General features: G+C 39.6%; 1 protein-coding gene across 1 annotated transcript; it reads left to right on the top strand.

The window, feature by feature from the left end:
• Positions 1 to 10,522: 10,522 nt before the first annotated feature.
• Positions 10,523 to 18,385, top strand: paqr5b (progestin and adipoQ receptor family member Vb). Its single transcript, XM_063880491.1, has 7 exons — positions 10,523 to 10,696; positions 11,304 to 11,431; positions 13,763 to 13,968; positions 14,097 to 14,223; positions 15,849 to 15,945; positions 16,855 to 16,999; positions 17,382 to 18,385. Exons 1-7 carry the CDS (start codon positions 10,643 to 10,645, stop codon positions 17,660 to 17,662), a joined length of 1,038 nt encoding a protein of 345 aa, XP_063736561.1. The 5' UTR covers positions 10,523 to 10,642; the 3' UTR covers positions 17,663 to 18,385.
• The last annotated feature ends 152 nt before the right edge of the window (positions 18,386 to 18,537 follow it).

Below are 18,537 nucleotides of genomic sequence, written 5' to 3'. Positions count from 1 at the left end.
CTATTTAATGATGGGACAAATTATTAAACCATTTCTCCACTCTCCTGATAAGGGATCTGAATACTGCAAGTCATTGTTTATTCTACATTTTAATGGGGAACGAAAAGGTTGATTTGAACCATTTCCTGGTTAATTATTCTCATTGCTGTTTATGCTAATGGAGTTATTTCAGGTGATGTTTTGCCTTAAATCCCACGTCTAGGTTCAGCTGCTCCCGTCCATTGTTGATCAGCTCTCACTGCAGAAGAGAAACAGTTTGTTCTTACTGAACGTCCTCTCTGGGAAACTGCTCACAAGAAAAACAATCCTGATAAATAATGTATCCTAATTAGGCTATTCTGATCCGGGCGCAGACACCTGAGAAGGGCTGGATCTCCTGCCACCCGCTTGCATTTTTCATTACCTTCTGCTGTTTGTACTATCCAGTCGTAATTTCTCCCTCACAGCCACACACTTCTCATCCCTCTTCTTTCCAGGACGTTAATGACATCACCGTCCCTCCTGACAGCCAGTCTGTCTCCCTGTCCTGTAATTAGCCCCACATAAACCGATAAGCTGCGTCCTATGCTCTGCCTCTGTGCCGGCCCCCTCTGATGCCATTCAGATGCCTTTGAGATGGCCCTGATGACATTACAGTGAATCCTCCGTACTCTGCCGTCAGAGGCCACCCGCTTCATGGTGGCCATAAATTTACCCACTTGATGAAATTAACACTCCGTTGAACCCTGCAGTATTTGATTTGCTTGTGTGTTGTTAGGGGGTCTCAGAGGAGGTGGGAGAGGATGTGGAAGCATCCAGTGAAAACAAAACAGAGGCAATACACCTGCATATGACCACTGTTACATCCCAGCAGGTTTCTGAGGTTTGTAATCTGGTTGAGTGACTTTCTTACAAAGTTTTAAAAGTTTAATATTTTGGGGAATACACTTTCCTCTTTATTTATTGTGTAAGAATGTTTTTATGGCAACATTATTGGTGTTTAAAACAATGCAAATCAGTAAATAAAGCTTAAAACATTTCAGCTGATAAATAAACATTCAATTGTAATTATTTGGAAGATTTTGTACACACCAATATAACTAAAGGTGCTGTGTGCAGTGAACAGTATTTAAAACGTCTCCACACAAGTGCCCATGCCTTATCAAACACCTTCCTGCAATATATAATTTAATACATTTATTTTCACACGTGCAGTTTATTCCTGAATTGATCAGGAACATTTTTTTCATTGGGTTATGTGTGATAAAGAGCAGGGATCTCATTATTATTATTATTATTCACTCTAAAGTTGCAGCTAGATTTTGTTACTTTAAGAAAGACCCCATTTCCCAATGTGTACACTCTTTATGTCAAATGAACAGCTGTTGACTTCATACTTAGCTAGTGGTATTCCTTTTCTCCTACACATTTCAGCATGAAAAACAACAAGGATATTTTCTTAAGTGTGGAAGAACATCTTTAACACTCTGCCTTATTATCCGTTACCTGAGCAGTCTGCTGTGTCGCTTTTTCTAAATCAGCTCTGCCTCCAGCCATCACTTCTTATCGGGTTTCATTTAGCTATGGAGCAGACAGTGTTATCACATTCAGCTCAGTCACATCCTCTCTCAAACGAACACCAGATGCAGAGAAACTGTCATTACACTAAAATAAAATATAAATATGCTGCTTCGCTTTCCAAACCTAGTAATTGCTGTGTTTTGCTCCTTCGTGAACAGCTGGCACACTGAGGTTTTTTGCAGTAGAGAGAATAAAAGTATTCAATAGAGAAATCAGCAGCCAGAGTCAGACATGCTGTTACTGCTGGAGAACAATGAGGAGACCGAGCAACAGGGGGGGGGCAGAGTAAATAAGCAAATGATATAGAGATGTAAGGAGAAAAAGCAAGTCTGCGATGGGAGATCAGCAAGGAGAAAACACTTTGAAATGTGAAATTCCTTAGAGAAAAAACAGTGCCTAGAGTGAAACTACTATTAATAATGTATGGGGGGGGTCTCATTTAGAGACACAAATGACACCTCATCCACCAAAACACGAGGGAGGCTCTAACTGTTGGAGCAGCTGCTGGCCAGCATCCTTGTACAGGGGGAAAAACAATTCACATCTGTCCCCCTGTTACCACAGACACCCCATCTCACACGTTAATTATTATCAGTATCAGAAAGGTATGAAAATGATTGTTTAATGAACTGAGCCAAGTAAAGAAAAAAACATTGAAATGATGTTGTGTACTGTGTCTGATTACAACAATGTACAAGTACATAACTGCTGTACTTCAATACAAATTTGAGATAGCCAGACCAGGTTTGTGTTAACATATTTTTACTTCCATTTGAATGCCCCCAAAAAGATTATCTAAGATTCCCTTTCAATGAGTAATGGCAGCCTACAGTTGGAGGTGGGACTGGAGGGACATTACTCTCCCTAAAGTAATTCTGTTCAGAAGATAATAACTGTCAAATATATCTTGTGCACTTCAGACAACCATCGTGGGCTTGGTTGTGTCTAAACACAGGGGATAGGAGATGGGGGAAATCCATCCAAAATGTTAACAATACATGTTGTAGACTAGCTATTTAAGAAAACACTTATCTGTAGCTCTGCCTACATTGTATAATCTACAAGTGACCTCTGGCTACAATCCTGAACATTTGAGTTCAAACTGTTTTTTAAAGGACACCCTACCAACCCTGTTCTCACCTTCTACTAGTTCATGCTCATTGCTCCATCACAACATTTCAGAGGGATATCTTTTACATTTTACTTAATTGCATTAACTTCACAACTGTAGTTATGCGGGTGATTAAGAATTACCATACAAATTAGACTGTATGAGAATCTTATAAAATATGATTCACTATTCTAGATAATACTACAGTAGAACAAAATCAACGGTAGAATTATGCCACACCTTAATCAACTACAACATTAAAATGTCATAAAATCGGGGACACCAGTAACAATAACACATAAATATGATAAATGTTTTTTAAACACTTTTGATTTATCTATATATTATAATAATTGATACAGTTACAATTATGCCAGAAGTATTTTTAAAGCTGTAGATGGTTGAGGTGGACCCAATTAAAACTTTTGAATATACAAAGTAATAGCTGTCAAATATAGTGGAGTGTAGAGTGGAAACACTCATTTCTACTACAGTTTCCTTTCCATCACCATTGCTGTTCCTTCTCAAATGTAATATTTGTGATATACCTTTGGACAATCCTACGGTCATCTGAGGTAAACAAAGTGCTCTCGATATTAAAGAAAGCAGTGTTTGCATCGTCAGCAGCCACTCAATGAATGCTTAATGCGAGAAGCTCCTTGGTACTTGTGCTGATGTTACACAAACATTCAAGACTCAGGAGGCTCAGTTTGGCTCCAATAGTACAGAGTGCTTTGGCCTGAAGTGAACTTGTTACTTTTCTCATTAACAGTCAATAAAAAAAGCATGCAGAGTGATAGGACCTTACTGTCCCTGCGTTGTGCACTTTAATTCAGTATCTGAGTAGCCCAAGGTCGCAGTGTGATAATTGAATTCATAGAAAAAGAAAATCAAAGGCAGGTTTTAAGAATCTATGTACATCTTCATGATTAAAGTCAATTCCTGTGCAGGGCCACACCTGTGCAGCTTCTCTGTGAGAACACTGCTACCCTGTGGTGAGATGGAGTAGTACAAGTGTCAGCAGGCCCAGGAGCAACACAGATTTGTGACTCAGATTGTATTCTCAATTTCTCATTATTATGTTTGATTCATATAGGTGGATGGCGACGGGAAAGAAAAAACAAATGTGTCTCTTTAAGGTGTTGTTCTTTTACAGTCCACTCTTCCGGACAATTTAAAACAATTCTTCATAAGGATATTTCCTCCTGCCTTGTATTTGTATTCATTAATCCAGTTTTACTTTGACTTTTAGTTTTTATTCATGTCATTTTTTAACTGATAGGTCAAGATGAAATAATGTGTTAGCTTTTATTAGATATTGATTGGTCAATATGAATCTTTTGCTAAAACCTTTTTTTGTCCTTGTATTTCCTTTACTCTTGACTGTTTGATCATGTTTATAACCCTCGTTGTCATGTCGTCATGTTGGTTTTCAGAAGACCAAATCAATAATACAGAAGACTGAAATAAAAAACACAACTTTGAAATATAATTAGATAGAGGTATTTATGTATAGTGTTTAGGTACAGGTATGATAGGCTTAGTATTTGGATTTTATACATGAATATATTTCAGCTGGAATTATTGTTGCTACTCCATTTATTACCTGCAAATAATACACATAAATAGTTTGGAGATAAATAAGTGAATTTATGTACTTCAAATATTGTTTCTGTTAAACTTTGTTAGTCCACAGTCACATCACTGTTGCTTTCGGTTAAATCGGTTAAAAAGCGCTAACGGGTCAGAAAAGTGAAACATGCACAATTGCTTAAACCTGCGATATTTTAAAGGCCAGAAGGGGGCGACAACATGGGTTCAACCATAGACTGTATATATCTATATATATGTCTATATATACAGTCTATGGGTTCAACGGTAGCTAAACTAGTTCAAGCCATAGCTGTTTGAACCAGGTGTGTGTGAGCAGCATACTGTGCGGTGGCATTGGGTATAACTCACGCCCGACTAGCAGTCACTTGGACAAAGCTGATATTGTTCCTCAGGCCCAATTCCCAATCACACCCTACCTTCCCACTCCGTGGTGGAGTGAACTCCGTCTGTAGTCTCACTCGCCGCTGAACGAGGGTCTTCTTCTAGTGGGGCAGATAACTGTAACAATTGTTCAAAAGTGGATACAAGCACTAAATTTGGTCAATGTATACCTTTGGGGTCATTAATTAAATAGATAACGTTAGCCACTTAAATTTCCAAGATGGCCGCCATTTTCCAAGATGGCCGCCAATTTTGCTTATTGACAGACATATTCTGTCACAGAATTGTACCCATGGGACATATTTTTTTACTTTTACCATTAAATCCTCTATTATTTGCCCTGGGCACATCCATAATGTAAAACATCTTAATGATTGAGGGTATTTTGGTGCGATTTGACAAAGTAAATAACATAGAAGAGGACAGAAAATACAAAATTATTTCAGAAAAAAAATATTTAATATGAAGAATGTTTAATTAACAGAATGTATCATTTTCTTAAGGTTGGATCTACTTTGTTTCAGAGACATCTAAACATCAATTCACATCAAAGGTTTAAAAGTTCATTGCCATCACGCCAGACACCTACAGCTGCACAGAGCTGTACAGGTAAGACCAAACTGGTAACACTTGCATCGTCCTTGGCATTCTCCCTTGCATCCACATTTGGTCAGCTGCTGGCAACTCTCTGCTATTGGGGAAAGCTCTGTCCAGAGGACCTGCCACTGGTCATCTATCTTGGTCCATCCCCACTCAGAAGGACTCTCTGGTTCTGGTTGAAGTACAGTTGCCTGACTCCAAATGCAGCCTGCCTGGAAGGCTGCACGCTTTATATGCTGAAGCAATGCTGCTTTCGTCGGAGGAATGGCTTCGTATGACCGTTGTTTCCTGGCAAACAAGTCCAACCTGGCATCATCCACTCCTGCTGCTTCACTTGATTTGTCATACATCATGACCACAAACCTTTCTAAAATATTCAGGTCACTGTCACCTATTCTTGGCGGATAGTGGCTGAGTTTGGTGAAGACTTCACAGGCTTCATCAAATACACCCCATGTTTGCCAAGCAGTCTTCTTCCCTTTGCCACGAAAGGCTGAAACAACATCACAGCCTGTAAAGGCATGGAAGAAAAGAATTCCTCTGCTCCTCTCTCTTCCTATACACTGACAGAGGTCATGTACAGGGATCCACCTCATGTTAACTCCTTGACCAAAAGCAATCCATAACTGTTGTAAACCTGCTGCTTGAAGAACTGGCAACGCACTGACTGCTATAACAAGGACGTCTGTATCGTTGGCTTTGACCATGATGTTTTTGCTGCCATTGTTCACTGCATGCTTGGCATGGACAAAGATCCTGGTGTCCGCTTCCTCATGTGTGCATGAACTCACTTCGTCAAGGTCGATGGACTGATTGCTGACCGCCTGCTCCTCTTTGGTCACTATAAGCACATTTGGTGAAAATGTTTGTGCAACCTTGTCAGCAAGGAAGTGGAACAGCTCAGTTTTGTTGTCATCATTTCTGAGAAAATTCCGCCAGTTAGTTGGTATTTTGCCATTGCAGGTCACTTTCCTTCTGGCTCCATGTCCTCTCTTAGACCTGGTCTCTGCTTTCAAACTTGATTGCCGGTAGATGTCAAAGACTATGTCTGTTCTTTTGTATTTCACAGAGTATCCCTCAAGTTTTGGGAGAAACTCAAATGAAGCATAGTCGCCAAATGTCTTTGAGCTCCGTGGGGGCAAACTGTTGATAAGAGCTGAGCCATCAATAATACAGGTTTCCACTTCTGGTTCGGTGTCATAGATTGGGACAAGAGACTCAAGTATGGCTGCCAACTGAGCTTTTTGAGCAGTGTGAAGCCTCCCACCATCACTCAAGGCAGCAGGGAATGGCTGATTCTCATGTTTGAAAAACTCTTTGAGGTCACATTCTCTGCTCTGACAAGAGATGAAAAGCTTGGAGAAAAGCTGACAGTCCTCCTTCAGCACTTTCTCTTTTGAAAAATGGACTGAGGGTGAGCCATGATGGAAGAAGTTGGTGTAGTTCTTCTTGATGGGCTCATAAATCTTGGGATCTTTTTCCTCTAATCCTTTCATGAACTCTTGGAAACGGGCGCTACCTCTCTCAAAGTGAGTATGAATAAACATGGCGACACTTGGGTTTGCAATATCCTTTGTGTCAAGTGAGAACAGATCATGGCTCTCCTCAGCAAAAGGATTTCCCAGATCTTCCAGGACACTGGTTAGCTTCTTGACTCTATCAAGAAATGATATTTGAGCATTTGCCGTCTGTTCGTGGTGACTGGTGTGCTTTGCACCCTCCCTGGCACTGGATGATGCTTCATATTGAAGAACCAAGCGGCTGACCTCAGGTCCAGCTATCATCCACCTCCTCAGTGCTGATGGATCTTCAGTGATACCTATGGCTCCCCCACTTGACTTGATGACAGCATTGGCCTGTTCATGGGCTTGGTCCATAGCAATTGCTGAGAAGTCTCTGGCTGATTTGTGCACAACAAATTTTCCACTCTGAAACTCCTGTGCTATCTCAGGGTGCCTATGTTTGAGAGTCACCATGTCTCTGAGGTGGATAGGAAGCCATCGTGCATAATTTACGTTGTTGTTGGCAAAAAAATATGGTATTAGCTCTGCCAGAGACTGACAATACAGGCTGAAGTTGGCCTACCTGAATGACCGGATCAGCAGGAGAATTACAAGTTCCATTGACAAGACCAAATGCCAGAATTCAAATTGGGGGCTTTGTTGTTTCCGTTTCTCACACCAAGCTTCAAAGTCAAGCATCTCTTCATTGTGGTTATGATAAGCTGCCTTCAGGAGCTTGTACAGGCTGCATGCTGTAATTTGGTGCATTTGCCGTGTTTTAGTGATGCTTGAGGCTGTCAGAAATGATTCAGCTGTACCAGGAGATGCAATCCCTGCCTCCACCAGAGCCCCTGTCCAACCACTGTCCTGAAGTAAAGTTCCAATTGATTTCAGTGCTGCCATCTCTATGTGCAGACCACCGAACATGATGACAAAATTGTCTTCACCATACTTCTCAGGCCAGTGCCACTGCACCTGCTTGGCTACTGCATAGATTGGTTGGTCAGCAGCAAGAACAGGTACCTGGCCTGGGTTCAGGAATGCTACAATGTCTTTAATTTTGTCCATCACATGTTTGACAGTAGCAACGGAGTGGGCCTGATCACGAAGCAGAGGTAACAGTGATGTGATGCTGACCTCAAATGCAGGGCCTCTCTTCTTTGAAGCATGGTGTGCAGACCAAGTAACATCTACAGGCCCCTCAGTCACAGTGATTTTCTCCAGCCACTCATACTCCAGAGCAATCTCTGATCTCAGTAGACTGGCATCTGGCAAATCTGTTGAAGTACTTGCCGTGGATGTCACAAAGCATTCAATTATGTTTTCTATGGTATCATTGTAATCCTTGACCATCAAAACATAGGGGTAGACATCATCCTATATGTGCTCTGATGTTTTTTTCACAAGATATCATGGAAAACGCATATTTTGATAATGGCGGAAACAAAATGGCCGCTGCAGCCGACATGAGGGTTTTTCGCGGTGGCTAACGTTCTTTATTGGAAGAGCAATACCCATAGAGTAATTGAGCCAATTTTGGCGCTTGTATCCACATTTGAACGATTCTTATGAAAAAATGCTGTTATCTGCCCCACTATTCCTGGTGGAGGGTGTTGATAACAGCGGCAAGCTTTGGAACAAACTCCCCTCTCTCTGGCCAAAACAGGAATTTGCGTAACTTTTCGTAACAATCAGCATCTCTTGGACAAAATATTAGATAATAACTTAAATAAAACTCCAAAAATCTGTAATGGCGTTTCTTTATTTGCAAACATCTTCTATTTTTAAAATATGATGTTTATAAGCTGCTTGATTTTCGCACTAGTCTGTATGAAAAAAAAAAAAGCAGTAGGTCAGACACCTCCCGACCACACGCTGCAGTCCTGAAACAACCGGAGGCAGTAAAGCTTTGTGTTTCAAAAAACATGTCTGAGAAATCTGGTGATCATTGATCGCTGTTTTGGAACATTAAGTTACGTTAAGCCTTTTCCTAAAGGCTATAATAGGCTTCAATGAGAGGAAAACACTTAATGTAAGATAATGTCCATAATAATAGGATTTCGGTTTTGATTTTTTGACAGGTGTAAGTGTTCATGGCAAGACATGTCCGAGAGAAATTTGGTGAGCATTGATCGCTGTTTAGGGACATTAAGTTACGTTAAGCTTGTTCACGTTAAGCGTTTTAGAATGTCCCTGTTTCAACCCTGTGTTACGTAAAATAAGCAACACTTTGAGATAACTATAATATGAATTATGGTTATATGTTACTCTTAGCTGAGACTTTTTTTAACCTTATTCAATGCTTTTCACTTGACCTTGTTTTCTCTTCTCTTGGCTCCCCCTGTTCACAACGCTCCTCACTTGACCGTGTTTACCCTGTGGCCACTTAATGTCTTACTGACTTACATATTAACTAACCGACTGCAAACCAAGCCAAACTGACTTTCAGGCAGACTCGTGTGTGTTTATTTTCTTTTAGCTGTAAGCCTGTGATGTTGCTCTTAGTGCAGCTCTGCTCCTCTGAGAGAAAAAGATGAATGAGATCCCATGGTGCTCTGCTGTACTACATTATTAGGTCATGGCAATGAGCTGTTGCAATTAAAACTAACAACAACAATACAAGGTGGATTACTGTAATAGTTGTTGATTAAAGCACGACTGAAGATTTGGAGATTCCACTGATTTCTTTGGTGTTACAAAATCAGAGTTCAAACTAAGGATCAGCCACATACTTTTATAATAGTTTCAAAAATACTTGAAACTGAGGACTAGGCATTCCATTTTAATTGTGGTTTTCTATCAAACGAGATAAAACATTAACTTCTCTTTTGTCTTTAAACTTCAGCATCGACGTTTAGTTAAATATTAGTGAGATCAAAACAAAAGAGCTCCTGTATCAAGTGATGTCACCAATGTCAGAACATGTCAAACCAAACAAAAAAATTAACTTTTCCCTTTTTTTGTATGATATGAACTGTCATACAAACCACAAACAGCATTCTCAGTTTTAAAAAAAATGTTTTACTTCCTAATTCTTCGGTTGCAGAGGGGCGTGTTTGTTATCATTGCCTCAGAGTTTGAACAAGATAACCTGCCGGGGAGCTCTCTAGGGTGTGACGGCTACTTTCGGCATGTGTGGGCAGACATGACATAGCAGTTCAACCAGGAGAGGAGCATGAAAGTGCCCTGAAAGGAAATCTGTTTACTTTTCATCCAGACCAATTCACACCCTTCAGTCACATTTTGAGGCCCTATCTGGACTGGCTGAAACTTAGAAAGCACTTGTTAGGTTCAGCTCGTTAGCTGAGTTTCTGGCAGAAACTATTAGCTACTAGTACTAACTACTAGCACCAGTTGCCAAACAATAATGCAAAATCACAGCTCTAATATCTTTTTTTATCCACCCCGTCTAACTGGATTCCCTGTCATCTCTTTGTGTGAGGATCATGCAATGACATTGAGGAGAGCTTTGTCTTTGAAACAACATTCCTAAAACTTGTCTTCTCCTTACAGAATGGTCTTTTGGCCAATGAGTAGTGTTGGTGTGTGTGTGTGTGTGTGTGTGTGTGTGTGTGTGTGTGTGTGTGTGTGTGTGTGTGTGTGTGTGTGTGTGTGTGTGTGTGTGTGTGTGTGTGTGTGTGTGTGTGTGTGTGTGTGTGTGTGTGTGTGTGAGAGCCTTCACCTGTGTGCACATACCCTTTACCTCCAGAGAGGCAGCAGGAGGAGGAGGAGGAGTGGCACAGGTATACTGGATATTCTCGCTGGGTTTGAAAAGGGAGGGCAGCATGGCAACACACACCTTTAAAGACGGAGACAAGCGCCTACACTGGCCTCACTACTGCTCTCCTCTCTGACAGCAACAGCAGCAATAATCATGCTCAGCCTCATCAAATTACCGCGAGTCTTCACCATCAATCAAGTGCCCAAAGTAAGTTCCTCTTTATGTTATCTTTAATGAACATTTATGGCATTTTCACGTTAACACAGTCAAACTGAGGTGGATTCAGTCGAGGTTAAGGTTGGTTAGATAGACTTAAAAAAATACCTTTATTTACAACTTTTTTATGATTTCACTTTTTGAAAAAACGTATTGATTACTCAGTTTTACCTGTGAGTGCAGGTTAAAGTGTAACATTAGCTAAAATAAGCTAAATAAGTATTATTAAATCAGTGTTCACTCTTTCAACCCATTAACCCTAGGTGAAACAAATCCATGGCTTGTCACCAAAGTCTAGACCGTGATTTCTCCTTCACAGATTTCTTTAAGCATAAAAGGGTTCAATTCCCAGCATTTTATAAGAAAAAATATACTTTTGATTTATAAATAAAGAATATTTATTTATTTTATTTCTATACCTTCGATCGTGTTATGATCTGTCATTTGTATTGTATATTGGGGGATCCCAAACCCTGCTCCCAAACTTGCAACTCTTATTTATTAAGAGATGTCTTCTGTTTCCAGAGTAGGAGAAATATATGTTTTCACAAAAGTGTCAAACTTGCTGCGAACTAAACTCAAGGTTTTCTCTCTTAAGCTTTTCCATGAGGACGGCATCATCTCTGGATACCGACATCCCCACAGCTCAGCCACTGACTGCATCTTGAGCCTCTTCCAGCTGACCAATGAGACGCTCAACATCTGGACACACTTCCTTCCCACCTGGTACAGCTGATAAATGTTCTTTCCTTGCTGCAATGCATCAAACTTATAGGTCTTATAAACATGTGTTTGCCACTTTTGTTTGAGAGTCACATGTGACACACCTGAGGGCGTGAACAGCTGTTTTCCTTTTCAACTGTTTTGGAGGCATATGGCTTAATTTGTGTAAGAGGTCACCACTCATTAACCAAGAGCAATCTTTATTTATTCAGACGAAAAGTGTTATCCCGAAAAGTCTACTCCCTACAGCAGAGTTGTAAGTTAAAGTATCTTTTACAATATTTTGTGATTTTAAATTTCAGCTGGGAGAGTTTCTTTGTCCTGCTATGTGATGAAAGGACTCTTGATCAGCTTGTAGAGCCTGTAGGTCAGAGAGTATTGCAGAATTTCATTGTGTGGTTCTATAGTTCAGTTCTGGTACATTACCATTTGAAGACTACCATTAATTTTTACAGCTCATATCCAGAGCTACAATATCTGTCTGCTTGGCATTCATTGTGTCTGTCAGTGAATACATTCCAGTGAATTTTTTTACATAAACGAACTCTTCAAGTAATTAAAACGAGGACGGGAGAGCAGCAGACTTTACATACTTCAGTAATAAACCCCTTGGATATCGTAGCAACAGCTCCATGTAAAAGGAGACAGATTACACATGAAGACAATTTGTTTGAGATCATACATCCCAGCAACCATTTGGGATGTGCAACAGACCTCCTGCAGTGTTTTCTACTGTTTGTGCAAACAGACTCTCATAGTACAGCTGCATTCATACAGTTCATTTATTCTTTAATCAATTCATAATTTGATTTACGTTTTCTGCTGGGAATATCCCCTCCATCAAATTATACATCTCCAGAAAGCGTTGTTTTAACTAGTTTAAGGAAAGTTACCATGGCGTTCCGAAATGTATATTGGCAAAAGAAAGGACTGACTTTATTGTAAGTGAAAAAATACATTTTCTGTGCAGCTCCTGAAAAGGTACATTCAATATTCCACATTGTCACACACACTAATAAAACAAGATTCAAGAGCACTCAAAAGATGTATGCATGTCACTCAACAGAAGTGATCTCAATGAATAGAAATAAATGGCATATCAAGTTACTATTAACACTCAAAATAAATATTATTACACATAGAGTTATAGCACATTTCCTTTAGTTCACAGCTTTAGTTCTATGCTATAGGTATAACAATCTTTGTGACACTTGTATGATCAACTTTCATTTTACAGAACAGTTAGCTTTATGTAATGACGTTAGGTTACATTTTAATCTAAGGTTACACATTGCCTGCTTCTAAAATTTCGTAAACTGAAGAAGACTGTGTCTTGCAGTTGTTTTCTCAGCTTCTTAATTTTTAACTAAGATGCAACCCCTTCAGGTGGAGACAGGGAAGCTGAAAAGCCGAAGGAAGAATAAGGAAAGAGGCTGAAGCTATTAAGTGCAAGAATGAGGATTAATATTTATTTGTCGACTCCAAATCTTGACACAGTTAGTCCATTCTAAATGGAGCTCCATTGCTTACTATCTCCTCTCTTTTTGACAAGATTAAACGTAAAATACATTATTTAACGTATGCAATTATTTCATTGTGCATGTCTGTGTGTTTACGTAGAGTAAGTTTCCCCATGTACTACTGAGGTTACTGCTCCCATGAGCCATGCCGAACATCCTCCTGCTGAGATTAGTTGCTTTGACTGTATGGTTGAGGGAGAAAGTGTGAGTGTGTGTGTGTGTGTGTGTGTGTGTGTGTGTGTGTGTGTGTGTGGGTGGGTGGGTGCGGGCGGGCGGGCGTGCGTTGGTGTGTGGGTGCGTGGGCGTGTGTGTGTGTGTGTGTGTGTGTGTGTGTGTGTGTGTGTGTGTAGTGTGTAGGGTTGTTGAGCATATGCTGAGGTCACATGGGTGTTTGTGTCTTGGGGCTTGGTGTACCTACAGGCAAGCCGCTAATGAGCAGATCTGAGCTCGAGGCTTTCATATGAGTTGTCTCAATTAGTTAACTGCTCAGTGACGGGGTAAAGCACAAATAACAGTGATTTGTTAATGAGACGTGTGGAAACAGCCACACAAGGCAAACTATACCCCCTGATAACATTCACTTGGTTTTGTTTGAGTGGTTTTTTTTTTTATATCAGTCTGCTCTATGTTTAGTCATTCATTTGTTTGTCCTTTTCTTATTAGGATTGCTGCCAAATGCTTGACGTGTGATAAGATGATAATGCTCTAAATCAAATTGATTAATCATTACAGAATTGTGAAAAAGACACACACAAAATCTCAGATATGCACCACCCAATATAGTCATCTCAATGTTATTTGTTTCTCCCTGCAGGTATTTCCTATGGAAAACAGGGACTGTGGTGCTGATGCACACAGCATGGCAGGACTCCTTCACCTGGCCTCTGGTCGTCTTCCTGCTCTCCTGCTGCATTTATCCGCTGGCGTCAAGCTGTGCTCACACCTTCAGCAGCATGTCGGAGCGGGCATACCACATCTGTTTCTTCTTCGATTACGGTGCCCTCAGTTTCTACAGTCTGGGTAAGTCCACATGTTGTTACCTTGACTCAAACTGATGGGAATAATTGCATGGAGTTCCTTTAATGGAGTTCCGCTTAAAAGCACAATGCAAGTTTACAATTGCTTTCTGCTGCTGTGTCCTGCTGCAGGGTCTGCAATCAGCTACTCAGCTTATGTTTTCCCGGACAAGTGGGTGAACAGCTTCTTCCACCAGTGGTACGTCCCCATGGCTATGCTCAACACTGTGGTGTGCACGGGCCTGGCCTGCTACTCCAGGTATGTTGAGATCAGTTACTTTATACAGAGAACAATGAAGCTTAATGTTTTCTATCGGAAACAAAGAGTAACATGATAATGAGCAAGCATTTTCCTGACAAAAAAGCTAACATCAGTTATGTCCAATTTTAAGTCACAGAGTTTAGGATTTGTTTGTCTGAAAGGTAATTCCTGGCAGCTCATTACTGAAGTCTTGTAAAGGAAGGGGTGAGTGGGGGGTATTCAATTGTGTGCAACCTTTAAATGCCACGCTACATCCTGCCAAATTCTATACACGGTCCATTTAAGTAAAAATAGCAGTAGTACAGTGTAGAAATACTTACATTTTACGGAATATTGCATTAATAATCTGAATCTGCCAAGTAATGTGCACCTAAAGGTATAAATAATTGCAATGGAGTAAACATAAAACACTTTGACAATGAAATGAAAAGTTGGTCAATTGTACCAATTTTTGTATTTTGCTTTTCACCTTTGTCCTGGTCTAAGGCATATTTTGTAACTGGTCTCAGATATTTGGGGACTCATGTGTGAGATAAATCCTACCTTATTACCTTGGTTACCAGATAAAGCAAGACGGGGTGAATGGTTTTCATTAGGATAAATAATAATTTTATTAACAAATGATACCGGGAAATTGGGAAATATAACCTTTGTTGGACCTTTCTCACTGGAGACAAATAGTTTCGGAACCCATTCTGTATGAATACAACACTGCTTCCCCTCTCTCCTGTCACATTGTTAGCGCTGTTATCTGTTCATGTTCTGAATGACTGTTTTCTCAGTATAGCTAAATGTATTGCTCTTTCACTTATCTCTCCCTGCTGCTAAGGCTTGGCTTACCATTTCTGCAATATCATCATGGCATCATAAAGAGATAAAGACAATGCATTTGGAAAAATTCTGCTCCTCTTATAGTTTCACTATTCCAACTTATTGTAGGTTGATTGAGCATGTTGATTTATCATGTGGGATTATCTAAGGACAAACTTTATCCAACAGACATTGTTGACTTTCAAGAACTGAGTTTCTCTCTATTACAAAGGGTGTATCCCAAGACTGTAGAGACAAACCCTAAACTGATTACCTCCAACTGTATTGTAGTTTCAGCTGAGCCGGTTAGCGTGGCAGAACATGTTTTTTAATGACTGTTAATCTCAGGAAACCAAAGATGGCTAATGTGTTGAAGTGTGGTATTATACAATACTGGCATGTGATTTTTAAAATTAATTCTAAGAGTTCTGTTAAGCATGTCCCTCTCCTCAAAAACCATGTTCATCATATTGAATACAGCACAAATGTATTTATTAAGTAATTAATATATTTCAACTTCTTTGATTTAAAAGTAAATAATATATTTCTGAACTGTTTTCCTTATCATGACATTTCCAGCTCAGGTACACTGTCTTCAGCAGGGAAGTATGCTATGCTGGTAAAGGATGACAAGACACTGTATCCACATGGATTAAATCAAAAAGTATTTTATAATTATGGTATTACCTCTGGTGAGGCTTGCGCTAGAAGTTTCCACATAGGTTCCTCTACAGCTGTTGCACAGTTTAACCATGAGAAATTTATATTAGCATTGTTTCTTGTAATTAAGAAAAAGTTCTTCCTTTTTTCAGATTTACTGTGTCCCAGAGTCCGAAGTTCAGCAAATACCTCCGAGTTGTTGCCTTCTCCTACCCCTACCTGTTTGACAACATTCCTCTGTTCTACAGGGTATGTCCACATATTTACTTCACACGTGTCTTTACAAAAGACATACCTGAAAGGATTTGTGTCTCAGACAAAAGTCAATATATATTGACCGAAATGATACATCTTTAACTGGAATTATAGAATAGAGTTCTCACCCGCACCAAACCATGGCAGCACATCACCCCCACCCTTATCCACCTTCACTGGCTCCCGATCAAGTCCCAGATCACTTTCAAAACCCTCCTCCTCATCTACAAGTCTCTCCATGGTCTCGCTACACAGTACCTATCAGACCTCCTCCATCCCTATAGTCTATTTTTCTGTTCTTATATTTGCTCTAGTTTTTTGTTTGTTTATTTGTTTTCTGTCTGTCCTCACAAAATGGAAAGCGGCGTTGGGTACCTAGAAAGGTGCTATATAAATTCAAATTATTATTATTATTATTTTATTTCCGCTAAACATTAAGGAGTTAAAACAATTCTACAGTTTTTAGGGTAGATCATTGGCTCTAGTGCTCAATGCTTACACTTTCATATACATTATAGTGTGTTAAGGCCCATGGCAATGGTTATTTCTGATACATTTATATAATCTGAACATTTTGCAGCACTTTTGCCTTTTTTAAATGCACATTGGAAATGAACATGTTATGATATGAATATGATATGAATCCAGTCTTACAGTGAAAAGGTGAAATTTCAATGTTCCATAATTGAGACAAGAGGCACAGTTTTATTGTTCAATATGTCTACATACATTTCTTATTTAATCTGATCAGCCTGAGGTCTACTAAGTCCTACATTTCATGGGAGAGAGAACTAACAGCAACATTTTAAAGGAGTGCATGCCTCGTTAAGAATCGTGAAGGTGATAAAAATGGATATAATGGAGATAGCACTGTAATTTTTTCTGTGTGTTTGTTATTTACAGGTGTTTCTGTGTGTAGGAGAGGGCTGTACAGACAATGATACAAACATCCTCCACTGCAACCACATCGCCTTGGCTTTCCTCACAGGCTTTCTGTTCGCCACACATTTACCTGAGCGCCTGGCACCTGGCAGCTTTGACTACATAGGTATAACCAGAAGCCATTCATGTCATCAGCATTTGTTTATTTTCCCAGTGTGACAAAAGCCTACAGAGAATTACCACATATGTCTGCTATTCCCCGCAGCACTAAAATTAGATCCTCATTATTAACAAGAAGTTCTCAAAACCAATTAGGAAAAATGTGAAGAAACCTTGAAACAGTAAAAAAATGACTGAACGATTATATCAATATGTTTATACAAAGCATTATGTTCTAAACCTGCAGCATTCTTCAACAACATTGAAAATGATACCGAAGGTTCATTTCCTAAACTGAGAACTACTGAGGGCTTGAATGGGCTGCTACTGTTTTTCAGTTTTCATGTCAGTATGCTGTTTTAAAGACAACTCGACTGCTCCCTCTGCAGGTCACAGCCATCAACTCTTTCATGTGTGCGGTATCCTCGGCACACACTTCCAGATGAAGGCCATTGAACAGGACATGATGACAAGGCACCCCTGGCTCCTTGAAAACTCCATACCCATCACCTTTTACAACTCAGTGTGTGCAGGGCTGCTTTGTCTGGTGGTGAATCTGACTATCATTATCCTCTTCAGTCTACCTCTCCTCACTCCTCCAGTCTCTAAAGAAAAGCAATATTATACTGGTCCAAAGAAGAACTCAGCTAAGCGTTGCCTCTACTGGTGAACCTCTAAGCTGTTAAGGATTGCCCGTGCGTCACGGCACATCCAGGCATGTCAAAAAGAGTGCATTGTGGGGATATCAAAACATTTTAAAGAGCATTTCTGAGCAAAGAGGAGCTGATCTGCATTAAAGTTCCAGTGGTGTTGGTGCTAAAGAGATCACTGTGATGACTGCATGTGTCAGTAATCTTAAAGTGAGACCATCACTTGCACAAACTGGAAATGAACTGTTACAAAATACAAATGTAGCATGTTAGCTACATTATGAGGCACTGCTGTATTTGTTCATAAGCTATTTGATGCTCAATACTCTGATTTCCACTCATGTGGAGTTTGAAGTGACGGCCAGGTGCAAGGAACACAATCTATGTAGAATAAAAAATGGTAACATCACTGTCAATTTTAAATTGCAGTGTGGTATTGAAGTGCTTGTGAATACATGTATTTGATAGTATGCACATCACTCGCATACAACATGAACAGAAATAAGAGACAGTTTTGACAAGGGAAGAGAATGGCTACAAAGATGCAACAAAATGAAGTTAGATTTAAATGACTGTAATACATGATATGTAGCTAATACAGAGTAAATTCAGAGTAGTTTATTTCCCTCACATGATTGCTGTTTCTGTCCCGGTAGAATTTTGAGACGTGCCACATTGTGCCTTAATGATGCAAAACTGAAAAGTATTTATGTGCAATATTATTTATTATTATTTTTCAAATAAACTTTTAACCAAAAATGCCTTTCACTTTTTTTGTTTTTTAAGAAACTGTCAAGGAAGTCAATTGGGTATACATAATTGTCAGATATATCCTCAAATAAATGATTATAGCATGATTTTAAATAAAACATATTTAACATTGCTATAACATGCT

The sequence above is a fragment of the Eleginops maclovinus genome, chromosome 4 (assembly GCF_036324505.1).
Source record: "Eleginops maclovinus isolate JMC-PN-2008 ecotype Puerto Natales chromosome 4, JC_Emac_rtc_rv5, whole genome shotgun sequence".
Lineage (NCBI taxonomy): Eukaryota > Metazoa > Chordata > Actinopteri > Perciformes > Eleginopidae > Eleginops > Eleginops maclovinus.
The sequence above is the reverse complement of the archived record's forward strand: the minus strand, read 5'-3'. Positions and strand labels throughout refer to the sequence as shown.

What these genes read in the sequence shown, in the direction of transcription:
- paqr5b (XM_063880491.1), top strand. Translation starts at nt 10,643, where the DNA reads ATGCTCAGCCTCATCAAATTACCGCGAGTCTTCACCATCAATCAAGTG. An exon ending in CCTCAGTTTCTACAGTCTGG is followed by an intron (nt 13,969 to 14,096) that starts GTAAGTCCACAT and finishes GTCCTGCTGCAG; the next exon opens with GGTCTGCAATCAGCTACTCA. An exon ending in GGCCTGGCCTGCTACTCCAG is followed by an intron (nt 14,224 to 15,848) that starts GTATGTTGAGAT and finishes TCCTTTTTTCAG; the next exon opens with ATTTACTGTGTCCCAGAGTC.